General features: G+C 45.0%; 1 protein-coding gene across 3 annotated transcripts in view; it reads right to left on the reverse strand.

Moving 5' to 3' along the window:
• The window catches only part of LOC137433816 (protein PALS2), a 144,988-nt gene that overhangs the window by 17,326 nt on the left and 104,579 nt on the right, over nucleotides 1–23,083 (reverse strand). For all 3 annotated transcript variants that reach the window (XM_068126194.2, XM_078786035.1, XM_068126195.2), the window contains exons 3-5: nucleotides 22,747–22,899; nucleotides 9,562–9,723; nucleotides 4,479–4,706 (exon numbers count right to left, since the gene is read on the reverse strand). In XM_068126194.2, coding sequence (XP_067982295.1) covers nucleotides 4,479–4,706; nucleotides 9,562–9,723; nucleotides 22,747–22,899 — 543 coding nt within the window. The remainder of the gene's footprint in view (nucleotides 1–4,478; nucleotides 4,707–9,561; nucleotides 9,724–22,746; nucleotides 22,900–23,083) is intronic.

Genomic DNA, 23,083 nt, shown 5'->3' on the forward strand with positions numbered 1-23,083 from the left:
TAACCATAAGAGGGTTGCAGGCAGATCTTGTGCGACCTGAAGGAATATTGAGGGGACAGAGCACAGAGAGAGCTGGGGGAGCAAGGCCGGAGAGGAGTCGGTAGAAGACAGAAAGACCACCAACCTGCCTGCGGTGAGTGAGTGAAAGGCCCTCGGTGTTGACTACATCGCAGGAGATTCCAATGATTCTGAAAGCTTTGGCCTCAACAGCGTGAAGCCGAGCAAGGTGTGAGGCAGGAGCACCAGCCCAGAGGGGGGAACAGTATTCCATTGAGCTGCGGATGAAAGCCTTGTATGTGGTGAGGAGCTCAGGTGTGCCAAGGAAGGACTTCGCACGACGGAGGATGCCCAGTCGGCGACTGGCTTTGGAGGCCAGCTTGGAAATGTGGTTTTCCCAAGAAAGATCATGGCAGATAGTGAGACCCAAAAGCTTGAGCGACAGAACTTCTTGGAGAGGATTGTTGAGAAAGTAGATGGGAGGGTTGTCCAGTCGGTCCTTTCGGAGAGACATTGTAAGAGTGTGAGATTTGTCAGGATTGAAAGACATGTTCCACTTGTTTGACCAGTCTGTGATTTTGTCCAGGTCTGCAGAGAGTGAGGAGGCTGCAGACTGCCGATCTGAGGGATGAGGAATGGAGCGACAGAGAGTAGAGTCGTCAGCAAAGAGATAGAGAGGATTTTCAAGAGAGTCAGAGAGATCATTGATGAAGACCAGAAAAAGCACAGGGCCCAGAACACTACCTTGGGGAACTCCAGCCTGAACAGGAAGAGGAGATGAGAGAAACGCATTCAGGGCCACACGTTGACTACGACCAGAGAGGAAGTCCGCCAGCCATGCGTGGAGATTTCCATGGATACCAAAGGAGGAGAGTTTGGTGAGCAGAGCAGGGTGCCAGACCGTATCGAAGGCACGTGAAATGTCAAGGGAGACAGCTCTAATTTCCTGTTTGGCGTTGAGGACCTCCATCCATTGTTGAGAAAGCAGAAGCAGCATGTCCAGAGTAGAGTGACCAGGTCTGAAACCAAATTGATGATCAGAGATCAAGCCATTGGAGAAGAGGAAACATTTAATATCTGAAGCAATGATGGATTCCATAACTTTGCTGATAATTGGGAGAAGGCTGATTGGTCTGTAGTTGCTGGGATCTGTTTTTGCACCTTTTTTGTGCAAACCGGTGATGTTGGCTGATTTCCAAGCAGATGGCAGATGACCTTGAGCAAAAGAGAGGGTGAAGAGAACAGAAAGAGGGAGTGAAAGAGCAGAAGAACATGATTTTAGGATCCGTGGGCTGATGCCGTCAGGACCAGTTGCAGAATCAGAGTCGAGGGTTGACAGAAACTTTTCCACCTTGTCAGGAGGAAAGGACACAGAGTCCAGGAGCAGCTGGGTACGACTGGGTACGGTGGGTACAGAGAGGGATGGGTTTGGGACACAAGATTTAGAGGCAAACACAGAGTTGAGGCATTCAGCTTTTTCACGTGCGGAGTCAGCCGTTAAGCCGTTTGAGGTGAGGGAGGGGATGGAGGGGGAACAAACACCAGAAACAGATTTGACCAGATGCCACCAGGATTTGGAAGAGGGAGACAGATAAGAGTTCGGTCTTGAGAATGGTGAGATATTGTTTCCTGGCTCTCTTGAGGGTGGACACACACTTGTTTCGGGCTTTGTGAAAGGAAATGAGATTTCCTTCCGTTGGATTTGCTTTCCAGGAGACGAAAGCAAGTTGTTTCAGGGCAACAGCCTCACCACAAGATTCCGTGTACCATGGACGGGAGGAAGGGTATGACAACTGAAGACGAGATGGTATAAATCTGTGCATGAGAGAGAGCAATTTACTTTGTTACATTTTAACATGTTACATTTTAAGTTCATCATCTATTCACGATGAAGATTAAAATAAAGTTCAAGCACCTTATCTTGGCGTGTCACTTTAATAATTAAAGTTTTATTCTATTTCACAAAAGATACACCACCAATGAATGTTGTGAGATTCATCTTCATCTTCATCTTCTTCATTAAATCTTCATCCGGATTCATCTCTTCCGAAGCCGCTAACAAGGCAGGGAGTTTACGCCTGATTGGCTGACAATAATATCAAGTGGGCGGTGTCTGTGATCGAAGTCGCTGCTCATTCTCAAGGGGGGCGTGGTCTCTCACTCTCTCTCTCCTCATGGTCGTGGAGATCCGTACAAAATAACAACAAAACAAGGACAGTGTTTGGTATGATTGTCGTCACTTTGCTTTATTGTTCAATTACGAATTGTACTACTGTACAAAGATGATGAACCGAACCCTTACGAAGATATTAACGTCATAAGCAATCGATATATCCGTGACGGTTTGTTGGGGGTGGGGGTTCAATGGGTCGTGACTGGATGCCTGGGTTTTTTTATTGGGTCCTGGGCTAAAAAGATTGCGGAACGCAGAATTAGCTTACTTCCAATCATCAGCAAGATCATCAAGTCCTTCATTAGTTGACATAAAATGATTCTTTTTCTCCAACAACCTTATCTCAGATCATCAATTCAGTTTTAGACCTAGTCACTCTGCCTTGGACTTCCTGGTCAGCCTGATTTAGACCTGGTCAGCTGCTTTTCTCCTAACAATGGATGGAGGCCCTCACTATCAGACATTAGATCAGGGCCATCTCTCTTGACATATCTCGAGCTTCCTACAGTCTGGCATCCTGTCCTGCTTTCCAAACTGTCTGCCAATGGAATCCAAGACCAACTCCATTCTTCGATTATTGACTTCCTTCACTCTCATAGCCAACGTGTGGTTCTCAACAGAACCCTTTCTTCTCCTTGTCCTGTCCAGGCTGGAGTACCCCGAGGCAGTGTTCTGGGCCCGATCTTATTCTTAATCTTCATCAATGATCTTTCTGACTCTCTGGAAAATCCTCTATCTCTTTTCTGATGACTCCACTCTCTGCTGCCTCATCCCTCACTCTTCTGACAGATGGGTAGCAGCTTCTTCCCTCTCAGATCTTGACAAAATTACAAATTGGTCAAACACTTGGTATATGTCTTTCAATCCTGAGAAATCTCACACTCTCTCTCTATCTCTCTTCCTCTCCCTCCGAAAGGACAGTACCGCAAACCCTCTCATCTACTTTCTCAACAACCCTCTCACAGAGGTTCAGTCACTCAAACTCTTGGGTCTCACTCTCAGCCAAGATCCCTCTTAAGCAAACCACATTTGAAAGTTGGTTTCCAATGCCAGATGCCAACTGGGCATCCCCTGTCGTGCAAAGTCCTTCCTCGGCACACCTGAGCTCCGATTCACCTACAAGGCTTTCATCCACTGCATGATGGAGTGCTGCTCTCCCCTATGGGCCCATTCCTCACATTTTGCTCAGCTTGACACCATGGAAACCAAAGCTTTCAAAATCATTGGAATCTCTCACGATGAAGCCGAGTGTATGAGCCTATCACTTCGCCATCGCCGACAGGTCGGTGGTCTCTGTCTTCTTCTGCTTCATTTATGTTCTTGCACCCTCTGCCCTCTCCGTGCTCTGTCTCTTCCCACCCCAAGTATCTGCAGGATGCATGCGGACCACCAGAAACACCTCATGAAACTGCCTAAATCCAGAACCACTGCTCACCTCCACTCATTTATTCCTCTTTTCCACCTGTGGAAGCACATTCCACACATTCTACAATCTCATTCTTCCATTCAGGTCTTCAAGACAGCTGTGCACCACCATCTCAAGTCAACCCCCATCCAAAACCATTATCTAAATATTTGCTTACGTATCCATCTTGTTCATCCCTTGCTTTCTCCCCTATCACTCATCGTTACCTGCATCCCCTGGTTGTCCGTCTCCGTCGACTTTCTCCCTCTGCCCTGCTGTTGTTGTTTCCCTTTCTCCTGCCGTTTCCTTTGTTATGTTGTGTCCTGATCTGTACTGTGTCCTAGATTTTCCAAGAGCCCCAACCTTGTATGGGAAAAAATATAAAGACAAAAAAAAAAGAAAAAGATGATGCACCAAAATCACCAACAGGCAAACATTCATCAAGGTTTTCTGGGCAAAATCCTCACGTACAGTATTACCTCATTTTGGGGAAGATTAAACATGGCAGTGCTTACTCGTTCAACCATAATCCAGTAAATCAACAGTATCCATGTACCAGCAAAGCCACAGAAACATTCACTGGAAACTCTTCATTAACCAACTGGAACTACTGGGAATGTGACAAAGGTGTGATGGGCAAATCAACATCGTTCCTTTGTGGGTATTATTTGCACATCATTGGATGCAACCGTTCCTCGAAATGCTAAAAGCAGACAGAACCATAGTGCAGCCATCACATGACTAGAATAATAGGCAGAGACCGTAGAGTAAATAACCAAATCGATAGTGGTGAAAACCAATACAGTTCCTCTTCCCAATCTACACGTTTCACCTCATTAATCATCACTCCATATACTCCCTCTGTCCACCTATGGCAGTAGAAAAGACCAGTGAGCACCTCACCTGTGTAGCTGGCGGTGGTTTGTTGTAACTTGGTAGCACTTTGAGCACAAGGCTGCCAGTAGAATCTTGAAGGAGACGTTGGAGACCCGGTGCATCCCCACCTATGTCTTGCCCATTAACCTCACGTATAACGTCACCCACATGCAGCAGGCCCTGCCGATCGATGGCTCCACCACGCAAGATCCGCGCAATAACTAGCTCACCTCGCTCCACGCGGAAGGTTACGCCCTGCATAACACAGACAGCCTGCTAATTGGAGTACACATACACATGGCCAAATGAATTTGATGCAACAACCAGTCCATAGAACATACGTGTTTGCAACAATGAGACGACTGTCTGTATATCAGCAATGCAAAAGCTAACGGCTGTGGGAAAAACAAGGAGAAACTGGCGTTTTGGGAGTTAACGTTAAACTTTTGTGGACAGAGTCCACGACGAGTGGACTCTATTGCAACAACACACACGGACAGCTCTTCTGAGATGACAAAAGGTTAATGCTCGAAACGTCAGCTTCTCCTTGCTGCCCACGGCAGTAGGCGATAAACGTCCTGTCGACTTCATCCATTGTTCCAAATATTTGGCATCCTGCCCAAGGACATCATTGTGTCTGTGCAAGCACACATTGGGAGCAAAAAGGGGATGCAGGATGGGGTGGGTGGTGAGACCGATGAATAATCTCCGAGGTCGATATTTACATTTATTTGTAGATTCCAATGAAAGATGTTTGACATGAAGGAACACTTTCAGAATTTGTATGTAGTGCCACCGACTTTGATAATTAAATCAGCCAAAAGTTCAACATTTGAACGGTGACAAATCAAAAATGTTTTCCAATTTTCACCCAGACGATGAGAAATATCAGTCCATGGACACATGATGGAATTGTATGATGCAGAAATGTTCTCCCTAAACTCCTCAACCCTTTCAAAGAGTTCCAAATCTCTTTCATAATACAAAACTGGCATGATGGTCATGCAAGCTCAAACTGTGGAACTCGAATTTTGTTTCCTCCCTCTGAATGCTTCTCACACTCGCACTCTCTCTCTCTGAAAGGACAGTCTAGTAGACCCCCCTATCTACTTTCTTAACAATACTCTTGAGAAGGTTCAGTCATTCAAACACTCCTGGGTCTCACCATGATGTTTCTGCGGCAAACCAAGTTTCAAATCATCAGCAAGATCATCAAGTCCTTCATTAGTTGACATAAAATGATTCTCAACCCTTTCCTCAACAACAGCTCTTTCACGAGCCTCGATTCAGTATAGAAAAAAAAAAAAAAAAAGAAAAAAAAAAAGTTGGCGTCCAAAACCAGCCACATGAATGGGCATCCTCCGTTGTACAAACTCCTTTCCTTGGCACACCTGAACTCCTATCCACCTCCAAGGCTTTCAACCGCAACTTGGCAGAGTCCTGCTCTCTCCTTTGGACTGGCTCCCCTGCCCCACATCTTGCTCAGCTTGATGTCATGGACACCAACACCTAGAAGATCACTGGAATATACCGCGATGAGACTGAGTCCATGGACCTATCACTTTGCCATCACAGACAGGTCAGTGGTCTCTCTGTCTTCTACCACCTCCTTTCTGGTCTTGGACCCTCTGCTCTTCCCATGCTTTGCCTCCCTCCCCGCCACCCCCCAGGTTTCTGCAGGGTGCACACGGTCCACCATCAACCCTCTTCTGGTGAATTTACCTAAATCCAGGATCACAGCTCACCTCCACTCATTTGTTCCTGTTATTTTTCCCCCACCTGTGGAACCAACTTCCAAATTCTCTTCAATCTCATTCTTCCCTCCAAGACCTGTTTACCTCTGCCGCCAAAGGTGGTCAGAGGTTATATTTCCACCCCTGTCTGTTTCCACAACAAAGACAAATTGATTCAATTTTCGTGAAGATCCGAATCCAGATCCTGATCACAGAATTTCGAAGGTGATTCTTCACCATTGAGTGATGGGTCTAAAACCGATATATAGCATACAACAACAACAACAACAACAACAACAGGCATTTTAAGGCAATTTTCCCTGCTAGAGTGGGGGCTAGCCTTGCGGGCCCCATGACAATCTTCTCCATTTTGCCCTATTATCTGCATCTCCCCTTGTTAACCCCCTTGTCCGCATTTCTTCTTCCACCACCTTCAGCCAAGTCTTTCTCGGTCTTCCTCGGTCCTCTACTTCCTTCTACATTTATTTCCATCATTCTTCTCAACCAGTCACTTTCATCCTTTCTCAACACATGACCAAACCATCTCAACCTGTTTCTCTTCACATCATCCATCACAGGCTCTATTCCCATCATCTTTCGCAATTCATCATTTGTCTTCCTCTCTCTCAACGATACTCCACACATCCACCAAACCATTCGCATTTCCAGCCTTCGTTGCTGCTCTACGTTCATTACCCATGTCTCGCTCCCATAAATCATAACACTTCTCACACATGCAGCATACACCTTTCCCTTCAGCTTCAACGACACTCCCCTCCTCGCCAGCACGCCACTCAGTTCCCAAAACTTCTTCCATGCATATCTCACTCCAGCAACCGTTGCCGAGTCTGATCCACCTTCTCCATTCAACATATGTCTCCTTGGTAGCAAAACGTTTTCACACCTTCCAGCTTCATGCCGTCTCCAAGATCCAACTCAACATTTCCTCCATCTGTGCACACTTTACACTTGAATGTAGCTGCCCCACTGGTTAATGACCCTCTCAGACCACTACATTTTTGATGAACCCACTCTGCGCACATTGTACATTGAATGGAATTCACTCCGACACCCTTCCTGCACACAGCACACGGCCACTTGCCAGTTCTTTCCACATCACCACATGCTTTACCACATGCCATCACCTTCGTCTTTCCGATATTCACCTTCAGACCTTTTGTCTCCATACATTCCTTCCATTTGTTCATCTTCTCCTTCAGTCCATCCATTCTTTCTGCAATCAACACCAGATCATCTGCATACAACAACTCCAACTGTAAACCCTCCTTTACGTTCTGAGCCAGCACCTCCATCACAGCTATAAATAGTAGTGGACTTGGTACTGACCCCTGATGTACTCCCACCTTCACCTCAAACTCACCACTGTTCCCGTCCTTCATCCTTACAGCTGTGCGCGCTCTCTCTCGTACATTGCAATCACTACTCTGATCAACCATTCCTCCACTCCTAACTTCCTCAATGCCCATGTCAATACTTTGCGTGGAACCCAATCGAATGCTTTCTCCAGATCAACAAACCCAAGAAACAACTTCTTCCTCTTTCTTCTCCATGTACTTCTCCTGCAACTGCCTTACAATAAAAAGCGCGTCTGTCGTTCCTCTTCCTGGCATAAATCCAAACTGCATTTCGTCGATCTTCACTTTCTTCCTTATCCTCCTCTCCAACACCCTTTCCAATACCTTCATTCCATGCTCCAATAACTTTATCGCTCGATATGAGCCACAGTCCAGAGGGTCACCTTTTCCCTTGTATAGAGGGATGAGGGTACTCAGTTCGCAATCCACTAAATGCGGTCTTCTTTCACCACCAGATTACAGATCTCTGTCATTCTCTTCACACCCCAACTTCCTGCTGCCTTCAACATATCTCCCACAACTCCCGTCGACCCTCCCGCTTTTCTACTCTTCATTGCTTTTATGGCTTCCTCAACTTCATTCTCAGTTAGCTTCTCTGCCGGTCCTAAAACTGGGTTACTCTCTATGTTGCCGTCCCATTCATTCTCTACATTCAACAGCATTTCCATATATCTCTTCCATCTTCCTTTAATTCCATCTGGGTCAATAACGATTTATCCCACTTCATCCTTCAAGCAGGGGTGCCGGTGTTGGGCCGGTAACAGCCCTGGTGTTGGGCTAGCGGCTAGGGTGCCGGCTTAGGATCCTAGGATCCTGGGTTCGAATCCCGGTCGATCGCTGAATTAACGCATGGGGGGTTGACTCAGCCTGTCATCCTTCTGAGGTCGGCTAATTGAGTACCAGTTCACTGGTAATTCCCTGTTTGTCGTTAAAGGCGGCAAAAAGGGTTGGCGTCAGGAAGGGCATCTGGCCGTAAAACATTGCTTCAAAAAGGGGACCGAAAAACAACAACAACCACGGTTCCCGAAAAAGGCCAACCCCCGCTTTGCGGGGAAAAATGGCCTCTAAAGGTGGTTTTATCCTTCAAGCAACTCACCCCCATCACATCACACCTCTCTTTCGCTATCTGCTTTGCAATCCTGAATACCGCTCTCTGACCCTCTTCCGAATCCAAGCGTTCTCCAAACATTTTCCTATATGCCTCCTGCGCCTTTGCTACCTCTTTCTTTGCAGCCTTATAACTTTCATGCTCTGCTTTTTCTGCCACTCCTTGAACTTATTCCTCTTCTCGTCAATCCTCCTTCCAACTTCACCATCCCACCACCATGTTTCCGAGTGCCCCGGTGGTCCTTTTGTCCATCCACATACCTCACCAACGGCTCTGAACAGACTATCTTTCATTGACATCCAACCACTTTCAAGCTCAACCACATCATCCTCTACCATACTCAGCCTCTCTTTTAATGCCTCCCTCACTGTCACCTATTTCAACCTCCACACCTTCATTCTTGGTTGGTACTTCACACACCGGGCTCTCCTCGCACCTTTCACCCTTATGTCGCAGACAACCAAGTGGTGCTGTGAAACAGCCTCCTCCCCCGGGATCACCTTTGTGTCCCGGAGGTGCCCCCTATCTTGCCTACGCATCATCAGGTAGTCAACGGTTATATAGCATGCTATTTTAAAAAACTTGTAGATGGATTGAGGAGAAATTTGGTGGATGAGTTCGTTAGGTGACGAGAACAAGCCGATTTGATTTTGATTCAAGTCCAGATACAGATCTATCCTATCAGTGGGATACAAAAAGTAAACTGTGCAGCCTGGCAGAGGTGCCACCTACCAAGTACCAAGTGCCATTCCAATTTCGTCTGTTATGTCCTGATGTGCTTTATTACTCTGATGTACTGATGTGATTACTCTTTCACGAGCCTCGACTATGTATCCAAAAAAAAGAAAAAAGGAATGGCGCCACAATGATGTTCAAAGTGTGTGTGATCTAACCAATGGCTCTCCTTCGATTCTCCGAATACCAACAACGCGAACAGCTTCTCCGAGCAGATCGTCTGGCAGAGTGATGTCACCCAGAAGACTCGGTGTATCAGGAGTGCTGACCAAACGTTCAGAGCTGTGTGAAGCTACTGAGTCGTGGGCTTCAAGCAGCGACTGGGGATGGAGGCACAGGTACAGTGGCAAATGAAATTGAGTGGACAAAGCAAAAGTATTAATTAATTATTTATCTTTATTTATTAAGCAAAAGTATTCATTTATTTATTAATTTATTATATTATCAGAGGCAAGGCTCATGGAAGAGCGAAAATACAAAGTGGCGCAGGACGTAACAGAATGAAAAGAACAGTGGAAAAAGGGGAAGGGCAAGTGGGCAAGGAAAACACCAACAGCAGGACAGAGGGACAAGACATGAGACCTGGTGTAATTAAGGACATGGCAAAGAATGAGAGCAAGGGGAGGGGGAGAAGGAACCAAATGGTGAAGAGGCTTGATACAGGTGCAAACGCTCAATCACAGTTGTGGAAGGGAAAAGTGGAGAAGAAACATAAATGGAACAAAAACCAATTAAAGAGGAAGGTGAAGGAATGGGGATACACCCAATAAACCTGGAAACCCAGAGAGTTTGGCTTGACGAAGGTTAATGAGGGTAGAAAAGATCATGGGTATGGATAGGGGATGACCTGAGATGGTAGTGAAAAGCTGTCTTGGAGCAGTGATGGGAAGGAGGAGACTTAAATAAATAAAGATTCTTGTGGAACCTTTCTTCTTTCTGGCAGAGGAACTTTCTTGTGAAACTTTCTGGCAGAGGTGCCACCTAACAAGTGCCATTCCAATTTTGTCTGTTATGTCCTGATGTGCTAGATAACTCTGATGTACTGATGTGATTACTCTTTCACGAGCCTCGACTATGTATCCAAAAAAAAGAAAAAAAGAATTGAGCCACAATGTTCAAAGTGTGTGTGATCTAACCAATGGCTCTCCTTCGATTGCTCCATTCCATACACTAGCAACGGTACCCGCCCTATGGGCGGGGCTTCAATTGGGAAGCCCAAATGAAAAGGCTAAATATCAGAAATTGAAGGCAAAATATCAGGCTTTTTTATTTTATTTTAAACGATTCATATAAACATCCGTTGAATCATATCACATGCAAATCATCAAAATCTAAACAGTACATGGCGCCCATTTTGAAAAAAGATTGAATTATACAACACGGAAGCGGCCGCTACACGTCTTTCTCAGTTGCCCGTTTATGTGTGAAGAGTACGCGCCGAATCTGTAACACGGAAGCGGCCGCTACACCTGTTTCTCAGTCGCTTTGCACACGCTGCCATGTTACTTCGGAGCCGCATCTTTATATAGGAAGAGTTCGTCAGGAGTCGATCTACTCTTTCCTGGTACGTAGAATAAACAGAATTTTTAGAATTTCAACAAAAGCCACATCACTGTTCATATCGGTAAATATTATTCCATCGTGTTTGGAAAACTTGGAAAAACAATATAGCCTATTTTACTCCCAGGGGTCCCAGGAATACCCACCCAAAATATTGTTGCAATAGGTTCAGCCGTTTTTGCGGTACCTTCGAACGGACGGAAGGACATTTGGTGAATTATAGTAAGATTTCGTTCTTGAGCATATCGTTCTTGATTTCGTTCTTGAGTTCTTGAGCAAAAGGTTCTTGAGCATATCCGCAGATGACAATTGCAGTAGGAGATGACAGACAAATACAACTCTGAATAAATATTCAACCTCTTCCATTGACGAAGTCAGCTGTGCAAGACATGTGGCCTTTTGGGTTTACCATATACAAGATCGTGCTCTTGCCAAGTCCGAAATATGTCCCCGCAAAATGTGCCACACAAATACAGCTCCGCTTTACACATAAAACAAATATGAAGAATCACGACAAGTGGACTCCATAACCACAGCACACGCGGACAAATTTATCCAAGCTTGAGCATATCCGCATTTTTTTCATGAAGTGATGGTGAAGATATTTTCATACATAATATACATACATAATTGACAATTGTAGTAGGAGATGACAGACAAATACAACTCTGGATAAATATTCAACCTCTTGGCCTCATAAAGAGAGAAACTTCAAATATCACACCAACCAGGAACTTTCTGCAAATTTATCACAAGGCACTCTGCAAGGCAGACATTTTAATTAGCAATTACCGTAGTACATTAAAAAATAATTTGTGGTTCTATGTTTAGTGTTTTCTTTCACTCAGAGTACATTTGACGTTACACCGGTGGAGGCTTGTGAAACCGTTTGCATATTTGTGACCTTATGGCAATACCGTTTATTACACGTGTCTGTTAGGATTTGCTTGTGCATGGAAATGTCACAAGAGCATGACGTCAATGACACCCAGACGTGCCTTGTCCACTGAATCTGTCGATGCGCTCTTTTCCGCAACTATTAATTATAAAATTCAAAAACAAGATGTTCAGGAATTTTGTCAAACTCCATGGTGTTATAAGACCGACGTGCTGATCCTTGGCCTGTCATCCACTCGTACAAAGATCAAATTCCAGATCTATAGTAAATCTTGGCAATCGCCACCTGATTTATGCTTCCAAGGTTTCAATTAATGGATAGAGAACGAGTCTTGCTCGTGAAGGCGAGTGTCGATGCGCATCGGCCTAAAGGTAGAACGATGGACGGAATCAAAAGAACATTAATTGAGGTATGCTAACCGCTGGGGGAAGAGGGGAGAAGCTGCCTATTCGGGAGGTTAGCCCTTCATTAGAGCTCTCATTTGCTCTGAAGAATGGTTAACGCCCGAAACCTCTCCTTGCTTCCCACGGGAGTCAGTGTACCTCAATCAACGCTCTCGATTTCACCAATTGTTACAATTAAACGTTTGTTGGTTGTCTGTGTCTGTCGGTTGGTTTGCTGTACACCGCTAATTTCCTATTCCTTCTCCAGGCGCTGCATGACGTCATTGCCGGCAACTGAAGGGGGCCCGGCAATGACGAGCGCTGAAAGGGAGTACTCGGTCTTCACTCCGGTTTCCTGCTTTCTTGTTTGTTTGTTACTTGGAAAATCGAAGATTTGGTCTATTGGTATATTGGTCGGTTGCGTTTGTGGTTCTGTTCGTCTGTTTGTCTGTCACCGGCCTACAGGTCACAATTTTCAACCGATCTTCACAAAACTTCACCAAAAGGTAGAGTTCGTCAAAAGCAAGAAGCCTATTGCTTTTGGGGTCAAAAGGTAAACATAGGCCAAAGGTCACCAACTTTGCCAAATTTCTAAAATCCTCAATTTTCATCCGATTGACTTGAAATTTAAAGAGGACTTGCATATCTGGTCAATGAATTCAACCACCAAGTAATTCTTGAGGTCAACATATGCCAAAAGGTCAACATAGGCCAAATTTCTAAAATCCTCAATTTTCATCCGATTGACTTGAAATTTGAAGAGGACTTGCAAATCTGGTCACTGAATTCAACCACCAAGTATTTTTGAGGTCAACATAGGCCAAGTTTTTTTTTTTTTAGTTAGATTCGGATGAAACGGTGGTGGTTTAGGTATTCTATTAGCTAATTTATGAATAATCTAATTTTTTGACGATTATTATTTATTTCTTTTCATAATTATTAATCACATTTATTTTTCATTTTCTTTCTCATCTTGCAATATCTCAGGCACCTTTTGAGCTAGGAAGCTGATATTCGGACCTGACAATGACCAAGTGATGTGGCTATAAAGGATATTTTTACTTGCAAAATCGAAGATTTTTCAAGTATATTGGTCGGTTGTGTTTGTGACTCTGTTAGTTTGTCACCGGCCTACAGGTCACAATTTTCAACCGATCTTCACCAAACTTCACCAAGTGGTAGAGTTGGTCAAATACCAGAAGCCTATTGTTTTTGGAGTCAATAGGTCAAAAGGTCAACATAGGCCAAAGGTCACCAACTTTGCTAAATTTCTAAAATCCTCAATTTTCATCCGATTGACTTGAAATTTGAAAACCACTTGCATATCTGGTCATTGAATTCAACCACCAATAATTTTTGAGGTCAACATAGGCCAAATGGTCAACATAGGCCAAATTTCTAAAATCCTCAATTTTCATCCAATTGACTTGAAATTTGGAGAGGACTTGCATATGTGGTCACTGAATTCAACCACCAAGTATTCTTGAGGTCAACATAGGCCAAAAGGTCAACATAGGCCAAATTTCTAAAATCCTCAATTTTCATCCAATTGACTTGAAATTTGGAGAGGACTTGCATATGTGGTCACTGAATTCAACCACCAAGTATTCTTGAAGTCAACTTAGGCCAAAAGGTCAACATAGGCCAAATTTCTAAAATCCTCTATTTTCATCGAATTCACTTGAAAATTGAACAGCATTTGCACATTGAGTCACTAAATAGGGAAACTAACTATTTTTGAGGTCAAAAGGTCAAAGGTCAACTCAAGGTCAACCTTCCAAAATCATCATTTTTCATCTGAAAAATCGTCACTTTTCATCCTGTTGACCCGAGCTTTGATCAAGATTGTAAATTTAAATCTTCATGAAATGGACAATTTGCTGTATCAATGGTAAACTTTTGGGGGACGGCGTATTTTGCAAGTATCGTGCTACGCATGACGTTTTCTTGTTTATTTATTGATTAATCAATTAATTTTTTCCCTGATTAATGACTTATTTAATTAATTTTCAAAAAGTTAAAGCTTTGGATGAAACACTGGTGGTTGAGGTATGCTATTAGCCAATTGATTAAGAAATTATTTTACGATTATTATTTATTGATTTTAATTACTCAATCAATCAATTAGTGTACACCTCTCCCTCCAAATACCGCCTCGATGCGCTGCACGGCGGTATTGCCAGGTGCATGGGGTGCTCGGGCAATACCGCGCTGGAGGATATTTATTTATTTGACATGGGGCGGTGTACTTTGAATAATAATAATAATAATAATTCATTTATTTTGTATAGCACTTTTCCAGAAGCCCAAAGGCGCTTTGACAGAGTGGCAAACATAATGCATAACAATACATGAAAACAACAATTTCAAAAAAGACAAGAATCAATAGGGAAATATTTAAAGCAAAAGGAGGGAGAAGGAGAAGAGATAGTCAGGGGTTAAATGCTGTGGGTTGAATGTTGAATGCAGTGTTGAACAGGTGGGTCTTTAGTGATGTTTTGAATGTGGTGAGTGAGGAGGAGTCTCTGATGGTGTGAGGTAGTGAGTTCCAGAGGGTGGGCGCAGCGATGGAGAAGGCCCTGTCCCCCCAGGATCTGAATTTGGTCCGGATGGAGGGGGTCAGGAGGTTTGTACCAGCAGAGCGGAGGTTGCGGGTGGGAGTGTGTCTGGAGAGGAGGGTCAGCCAGGTAGGATGGGGCCAGGTTATGGAGGGCTTTGTATGTCAAGAGGAGGATTTTGTACTGGATTCTCTGGGGGATGGGGAGCCAGTGAAGCTTGTAAAGGACGGGGGTGATGTGGTCACGGGTCCGGGAATGGGTGAGTAGACGGGCAGCGGAGTTCTGAATGTATTGGAGTTTATTGGTGATTTTTGAGGGTGAACCATAGAGGAGGCTATTGCAGTAGTCCAGACGGGAGGTAATGAAGGCGTGGATGAGGGTTTCTGCAGCCGTGGAGGAGAGGGATGAGCGGAGACGGGCAATGTTTTTCAGGTGAAAGAAGGCTGACTTTGTGATCTGTTTAGTGTATTTGTCGAAGGAAAGGGTTTGGTCAAAGATGACGCCAAGATTCCGGATGTGAGGGGAGGTGGATACTGGGATACCGTCGATGTTGAGGGCAAAGTTATGGGTGGATTTTGTGAGCGTTTTTGGGCCAATGATGATTATTTCAGATTTATCACAGTTAAGCTTGAGGAAGTTGATTTGAAGCCAGGATTTTATTTCAGTGATGCAGTTTGTCAGGATAGAGTGGGTGTCGGTGGAGACGAACTTGGTGGAGATGAAAAGCTGGATGTCATCGGCAAAGCAGTGGAATTGGAGACCATGACGGCGGATTAAGTGACCGAGCGGGGACAGGTAAAGGATGAAGAGGAGGGGGCCAAGAACTGAACCTTGGGGGACACCTTGGGGGAGGGGAGCAGTGGGGGATTTGCAGTTATTGATGGAGATGAACTGGCATCTGTCATAGAGGTATGATTTAATCCAAGAGAGGGCAGTGCCGGTAACGTTAAAGGTGGATTCAAGTCGGGTGAGGAGGATAGTGTGATCGATGGTGTCAAAGGCAGCGCTGAGGTCGAGGAGGACGAGAATGTTGAGGTTGCCAGCGTCAGAGGAGAGGAGAAGGTCGTTGGTGATTTTGAGGAGAGCAGTTTCAGTACTGTGGTTGGACCGGAATCCGGATTGGAATGTTTCATACAGGTTATTGGCAGAGAGATGATGTTTGAGTTGAGTGGCTACAGCGTGTTCCAAAACTTTTGACAGAAAGGGTAGGTTGGAGATGGGTCTGAAGTTGTTTAGGGTGTCAGGGTTTAGACCAGGTTTTTTTAGAATGGGGGTAACAGCAGCAATTTTGAGGGAAGGTGGGACGATGCCTGTAGACAGGGAGGAGTTTATTGTTGCAATGATAAGTGGAGAGAGAGCAGGGAGGGAGGCTTTGACAAAGCTGGAGGGGATGGGGTCAAGAGTGCAGGTGGCAGTTTTCATTCCTATGAGGAGTTCAGAGAGGTCAGTAGGGGAGATTGGGGAGAACCGAGACAGGGGATGGCAGGACAAGGGGGGGCAGGTGGTTGGAGGGGGAGCGGGTGCGGCGGTGGTCAAGCTGTTGTAGATGTTGTCAATTTTGCGTTGGAAGAAAGAGAGGAAGGAGATGCAGTTGTCTACTGTGAATGACTGGGTGGTGGTGTTCAGGGGGCGGAGGAGTTTGTTTATTGTCGAGAAGAGTGCTTTTGGGTTTCCGGAGCCAGAGTGGATAATTTGAGAGTAGTAGGCAGAGCGGGCGCGGGAGAGGGCATCTTTGTAGTGTTGTAGGTGGTCCTTGTAGGCTTGGGAGTGAACTGTGAGACCCGTTTTATTGCGGAGTCTTTCAAGTTGGCGAGCACGAGTTTTCATCAGGTGGAGTTCAGGGGTAAACCAGGGAGCAGAATGGGTGAAAGAAACTGTTTTGGTTTTTACAGGCGCAAGCTGGTCAAGGCAGGAGGAGAGAGTGTGGTTGTAGTAGTCAGTGAGGTCAGAAGGGGTGTGGAGGTCAATGAAGGGAGAAGTGGACATTTTTTCAGAGAGGGTGGATGAGAATGAGGTAGGTGAAAGAGCGTTTAGCTTACGAAAGTTGATTGTGCGATAATGCCTTGGTGTTGGGGCGGGGATGTTGATGGTCAGAGTGATGGCTAAGTGGTCAGAGAGGGTGAGGTCAGAGCCATAGAGATGGTGCAAATTTAATCCAGTGGAGCAGACAAGGTCCAAAATGTGACCACGGATATGGGTAGGAAAGTCGACATGTTGAGTGAGGTTAAAGCAGGTGAGTAAATCAGTGAAGTCAGTGGTTATTGTGGAGTCAGTGGAGTCCATGTGGATATTGAAATCACCAAGGAGGAGGATTGAGGGGGAGAGGGAACATAGCTGGGTCAGAAAGTAGGAGAAGTCAGACAGGAATGATGGGTGTGGTTTGGGAGGGCGGTAGACGACAGCCATGACTGACTGCGTGCGACCAGAGAGTTTTAAAGCCAGGTGTTCAAATGATGGAGCAGATGAGATGGAGATGAGGTTGGTCTTGATGTCTTGACGGTGGATAACGGCAATTCCACCACCTCGGCCCTCCGAGCGTGGTTTATTGACGTAGGAATATCCATTGGGTGTGGTGAGGTTAAGTGTGTAGTAGTCCAGAGGTTGTTGCCAGGTTTCGGTGAGACAGAGAAAGTCCAGTTTGTTATCCAGGATGTATTCGTTCAGGATGAGGCATTTGTTGTTGAGGGACCGGGTGTTGAACAGGGTGAGCTTGATGTTGTTTTGAACAGCAGGGATGAATTCAGGTGATTTAGCCAGGGTTCGTAGGCAGGAGGTGCGATCGTGTGCGTTGCTGTGACCAGGTGCGCTGGGACGAAGAGTGAGAGTGCGCTGAGCCGACCAGAGGACGGGGATGGAGTGACCTGATTGCAAATAAACAAACTTACGACCGGAGCCACGGTGAATGTACCTGGGTCGTCGGAGGAGTCCATTTGATTTGATGGCAGAGATGCATGATGGGGTGGAGCGGGTATTGAGCAGAAGAAGCCTTGCGGCGGAGTACCTCAGAGCCATGCCAGGCAGGAGCGAAGGGACGAGTACGAGGCCAAGGTCGAGGAGGCAAAGCGGCAAACGCAGCGGCAAACGACTGCAGCCGCTAATCAAGACCACAGCGGCAAACAGCCACCGCCGCAAACAACGGGAGCGGGCCTGAGGAAACAGTGGAGGAGCCGGGCAGGCGAAGCCAGGAGCAGAGCCGGGACCGAGCAGAGGGCAGACCCAACGGTCAAAAATCCGCCACGACCACCAGAAAAGCAAACTATGTACAATGGCCCAGTCGGAGAAGCGGCGAACAAGTAACGCCAGCGTCCTCTCCAGACCGGACCGGAAGCGGAAGTCGATGTGTGGATTGACCTGTACTTGTTGAATGTAACTGTACTTGTTCCATTTCTGTTTCATTCATGCTGTCCCCTCCTGTGTTTTGTTTACCCCCATGTGTCATTCTCCTACTCCCCTTGATCTCATTCTCACCCTGATCCTGCAATTGCTTCCCCTTTCCATTTTGTTCCATTCCATTCTGCTCTGGCTCTTCCGCAGGCCTCGACCAGGTATACCAAACAAAAAGGTGTTACGATGGATCAAACTCTCTGCTTTGTTCTGCAGGTTGATAAAATCTGCAAATATATTTTCTTCCATTTTGCACAATGTCACCCAAATCCACTCGTGCTCAAATCACAGGATAATACTGAAACTTTGATTCATGTTCTCACGACGTCGCGCTTGGATTAAAGCAACTCACTGTTAATGGGCTCTACCTGTGTTTTTTTCTTTTGTCTTTCCGCAAGCACTTTACAAATCATTCAGAATATGTCAATGACGCTTGCAGTTCAAGCTCGTAAGTTTGATCACGTCACTCCAATCTTGTGACATTTAATTGGCACCCAATGTGCCAACGTATTAAAATACTGAAGACTTTTAAAGAGAAACATAAATTGGTTCCTGCACCTCATCACATGTATTTCTCACCTGATCACACCTTATACACCTGCAAGAATATTGCGGTCTAACAGTGGGACTCTCTTGAGAATTGCTGGAACGAGGATAAAGACTTTTGGTTATTGCGCCTTCTTCAGATATGCTCTTCACCTTTTTTATGTTGAAGGCTCCAGTCATGGACTGTATCGTCCTCAGAGGTCAGGCCTAAAACAAAAGAACTGCATTGACAGAAAAGTAAAGAAAGAGAGAACAGTCAGAGTTTCTGAGGAAGTGGCAACAACGCTTTTTCCAATCGACGCAGCCTCATCAATTAGGTTATATATTTTAAATCTCTCCTAAAATGACATCTTTTTACAGTTGCGTTTTACAAAGTGCTCTTCTTCGTGAGAGACACGAAATTGGGTTGTGATATCTTGACGCTATGAACAAAGACCATTGACGATATCAGTGAAACCAGAGGTAAGAATGAACAACCTTCCTGCTGTGTCCACAACCCAAATGTACAATACTGGACCTCATGGCAGAAAAACTGGAGTAGATTTATTTACTGGATATAACTGCTTCAGCCGTAGGCATGGCTTATGTCAGCCCCAATAGAACTGCTGAAGTCAGGTTTCAGCCACGTCCCAGTGGCACATAGATCCCACCTGTAGTCACCATAAATACTGTGGAACTGAAAGTGGTCATCAAGTTTTGCAACCTAGGCAGCACACTGGCCCAAAAAGCCACAATCGATGATGAAGTCACCACCAGTTGCAAAAGCTTTACTCCCTATCACAGACACCTCAACCAATTCCATATCCGATGCCCGAGGAAAATTGGCAACGTTAAATGGCATAACCTGATCCCCAATACAGGTGTATTTAGATGTTGTCACATTGAGGGCATTGCGTACCTCATCATTGCAAAGCAGTTCTGTTGGGCCAGACACGTGGCTCCACTGGATGACATCAGAATACCGAAGGCCATAAACGCAAGCGATATTTGGACGTTCTCAAGTCTAACCTGAAGTCCTGCAATATCGGGATGGAAAAGTGGGAAATGATAGCCAACCCAGCAACCCAGGACCTCTGGTCCTCAACCTATAGGAACTCTGAAGCAGTCTTTGAAGAACATCGCTTTGAAACAGCCGGAGTGAAGCGACACCAATGGAAGCATGGGGTTGTGCCATCAGGCACACTGTTCATCTGTGCGACGTGTGGTAAAGCTTGCGCGTCCAGGATCGGTTTACTCTGTCACAAAATAAGCCAATGTCCACAATGAGATCCATCGAGATCGATGGCTCACTCCATCAGGCAGGGATTGCAGGATGGCCTGGAGGTATGCATATTCGGCTCTGAGCTGTCTAGACTGGGTTTGAATCCCGACCCAGGTAGAAACTTCCATCCCGGTGTTTCACAGGCAAGATGATTCGTCAATGTATGTGCCGTCCCTCGGATGGATGTTAAACAGGCGTCCTGCCTGCCTACATTAGTAGTTGGATGTTAAAGATGAAACTGTCCTTCGCGAAGAGTAGGCGAGCTATTGCTGGAACCATGAACAAATTTCAACTTCCTGTGTCAGTGTGGTGACCCATCCAGCTTTGTAACCCTAGCCAAGAAAATGCTTTGGCAGAACCTTTGCTCTGTATAGAGCATCATACATGATATTGTCTGAGCTTTAGGAGCACAGATAAGAACAAAACAACCCCTCTGGGCCTACTGCACGTCCATCCATTGTAAAAAAAACGTTAAGCAAAAAAACTCACAAAAGCCCAGCACTAAGAATAGCAAGCAATGTGTTTTACAGTTTGGTGTTCCCTCCAGAGCACATCTTGTGATAGATTCAAATCATGTATTCCTGTGACGATTTGTCCATCGTTTACTAATACCCTTGTCACACAATAAAAGCTCTTCCATGAGCCTTAGATCACTGTAGTAAAAAAAATACAAAAAAAACTGAAATAACATGCATTCACAAGCGAACGCAAATCCTTCAGCCATAAATTTATCATTCCGAAGTGGTGACAGGTGTTGACCTTTGACCCAGGTAAAATTGAAACTGCCCTCTTGAAGCCTTATAAATCAGAACTGAAAAAATTATATATATATACAAAACCGAATATTACAAATTATTGGTCAATGCCAAGTGTTGCGGAGTGGCCACATTAACAAGCGGCCAATTCAAGCTTATTGACCACCGGCAAAGATTGCTCCAGAGAAACCCGAATGTCGAGTATTCTTACCACAAAAGACAGGTTACCCTATAAACAAGGTTTACAGATCAGGATAAATAGGTCAGATGACGGAGCAGTGCATACTGCCATACCTAGATTGCAAACGGACTTCTGTGACGCCCCAAGGTGCATCACCTATATGTGAATATAAGACTGAAACATCTACCTGCTTAGGTCTGTAGGGGCTTTGGCAAAGCATTATTGTGCCAAGCCTCGTATGGATGGGTGTTTTTCTTTGAATTACATGCGATTTTCCTTTTAATGGAAATAAAGAATGAAACAACACAGCAATTATATACCAGTACCTGCCCTCCCGGTAGGAGGAGGGGAGACCCAGACGAGCAAGCACATGAGGACAAAACGTGCAGAGAGCGAGGCGAGTGCAACGTACAAGGAGGTTACTGTAAACATGATAAATCCAACGCTAAATAATAAAGAGGCAAAATTAGCATCGGAATAAAGAAGCAATGAACGGGAACGCAAAGAAGCAGAAAAAGGTTAGATTTATTACTTTAAAAAAAAATAGTCACATTGAAGCAGCCGTTACAGATTCATTTAAAATGGCACTAAAGATCAGGAGCGAATAAAACACTTAAATGAATATTTACCTTCGGAACGACACCGCGACATGTTCGGTGTGTGTGTGTGTGTGTGTGTGTGTGTGTGTGTGTGTGTGTGTGTGTGTGCCATTGGTTGTTGTCTCCATATGTGGGTTTCAAGAAACTGGAATGGAGCCCTCTCAGGTCTCAAAGTATCCACCTTTACGTGTGCATATGCAAGTGTGTGTGTGTGTGTGTGTGTGTGTGTGTGTGTGTGTGCTTGCATGAAAACGTGCATACACATTTAATCTGCAGAGTTTTTGTCTGCCTAGCCAGGTAGATTATAACTTTTGATCATCATTGGTCCTTTTCATACTAAACTCTTAGATAAACGCTACATAAATCTGATAAATGAGATGGGATCATCAGCTTAAATTAAATTGAAATATTAGATTGAAATATCTTAAATGGGATAAACGCTACATAGGATCAGCATGACCCTAGTTAGTGCAAAGGGGTGTTTTGGGGGCATGGGAGGAGGGGGGGACGTGACGCAAATTCTTTATGTAAATGTGTATAGTGTAGCGCCACCTTCTGGTGGGAGAGGGTATTACAAGTCCCACCCTTTACAGTACAGTATTCCTGTCCCCACGTTTTCCAGTGCAAGTGGGGTGTTTTTAATTACACGTTTGAATAAGGATAATAGCATAACCCCGTAGGGAACAGGTGCTTCTAGTTATAATAATTCAGTCTAATCTGAGAGAATCACAAGAACGTACTTTCTGGCTTTTGTGCATGTGTATCGCCCTTATCCACAGGTTTGGCTCAAAACAAGATGGCAACCTATTTTCATGTGGTGGACGATTCCCACATCATTTGAGATACCAGTTCCACTGTGCAGGTTGTCTTAAGACACGCGGAAGCAGAAGGTAACGTACAATGTTTTACTCTCGGGGATCTTTTTTACCTTCAAGAGTTCATTTTTCTCTGGCAGAAGCTTAATATTGTTACTCAGTCAGTTGATATCCACAGTATTTTGCAAAAGCTGATAAGACGAAGTTCAACCATCATAAACATGAATGGGAAGGCTTGTGAACAGCTGATCAAATAAGAAGTAAGGCTCATTGCAATCCTGCAATGAATTTTACTCCATTATTGCCATATTTTAAATATTATCAAGCAGGAGTGCACAGATTTAGAGGCATAGGACAGGTTCAATAAACAAACTAAACTGCAGATATATGGGACATAACATACCTGGAAATGGGGTTCTTGCAAAATGCTGATGAGTTCTGCTGCACTGTTGTCCTTCTGTGAGATGGGAGAAATGTCCTCAACAATTTCCCTCACGAGCTCCACGTTCCCTTCCCGTACCGCCTCAAGTTTTGACTCGTCCAATCGCAACTGCGGCTGTAACACGGGCAATAACCAAGGCGTCTCAATAAGATGTCTACATATGTTATACGTCGAAAACGAAACTATCTTGTCATTCTGCACTGCCTCATGGGTAACAGCTGACTGATGACGTGTAATCATCCCATCACACACTAACACCATCTCTCTTAGGTATGAGCAACACTCAACATCACAACTC

This window comes from Myxine glutinosa, chromosome 10, assembly GCF_964187855.1.
Source record: "Myxine glutinosa chromosome 10, kmMyxGlut1.1, whole genome shotgun sequence".
NCBI lineage: Eukaryota > Metazoa > Chordata > Myxini > Myxiniformes > Myxinidae > Myxine > Myxine glutinosa.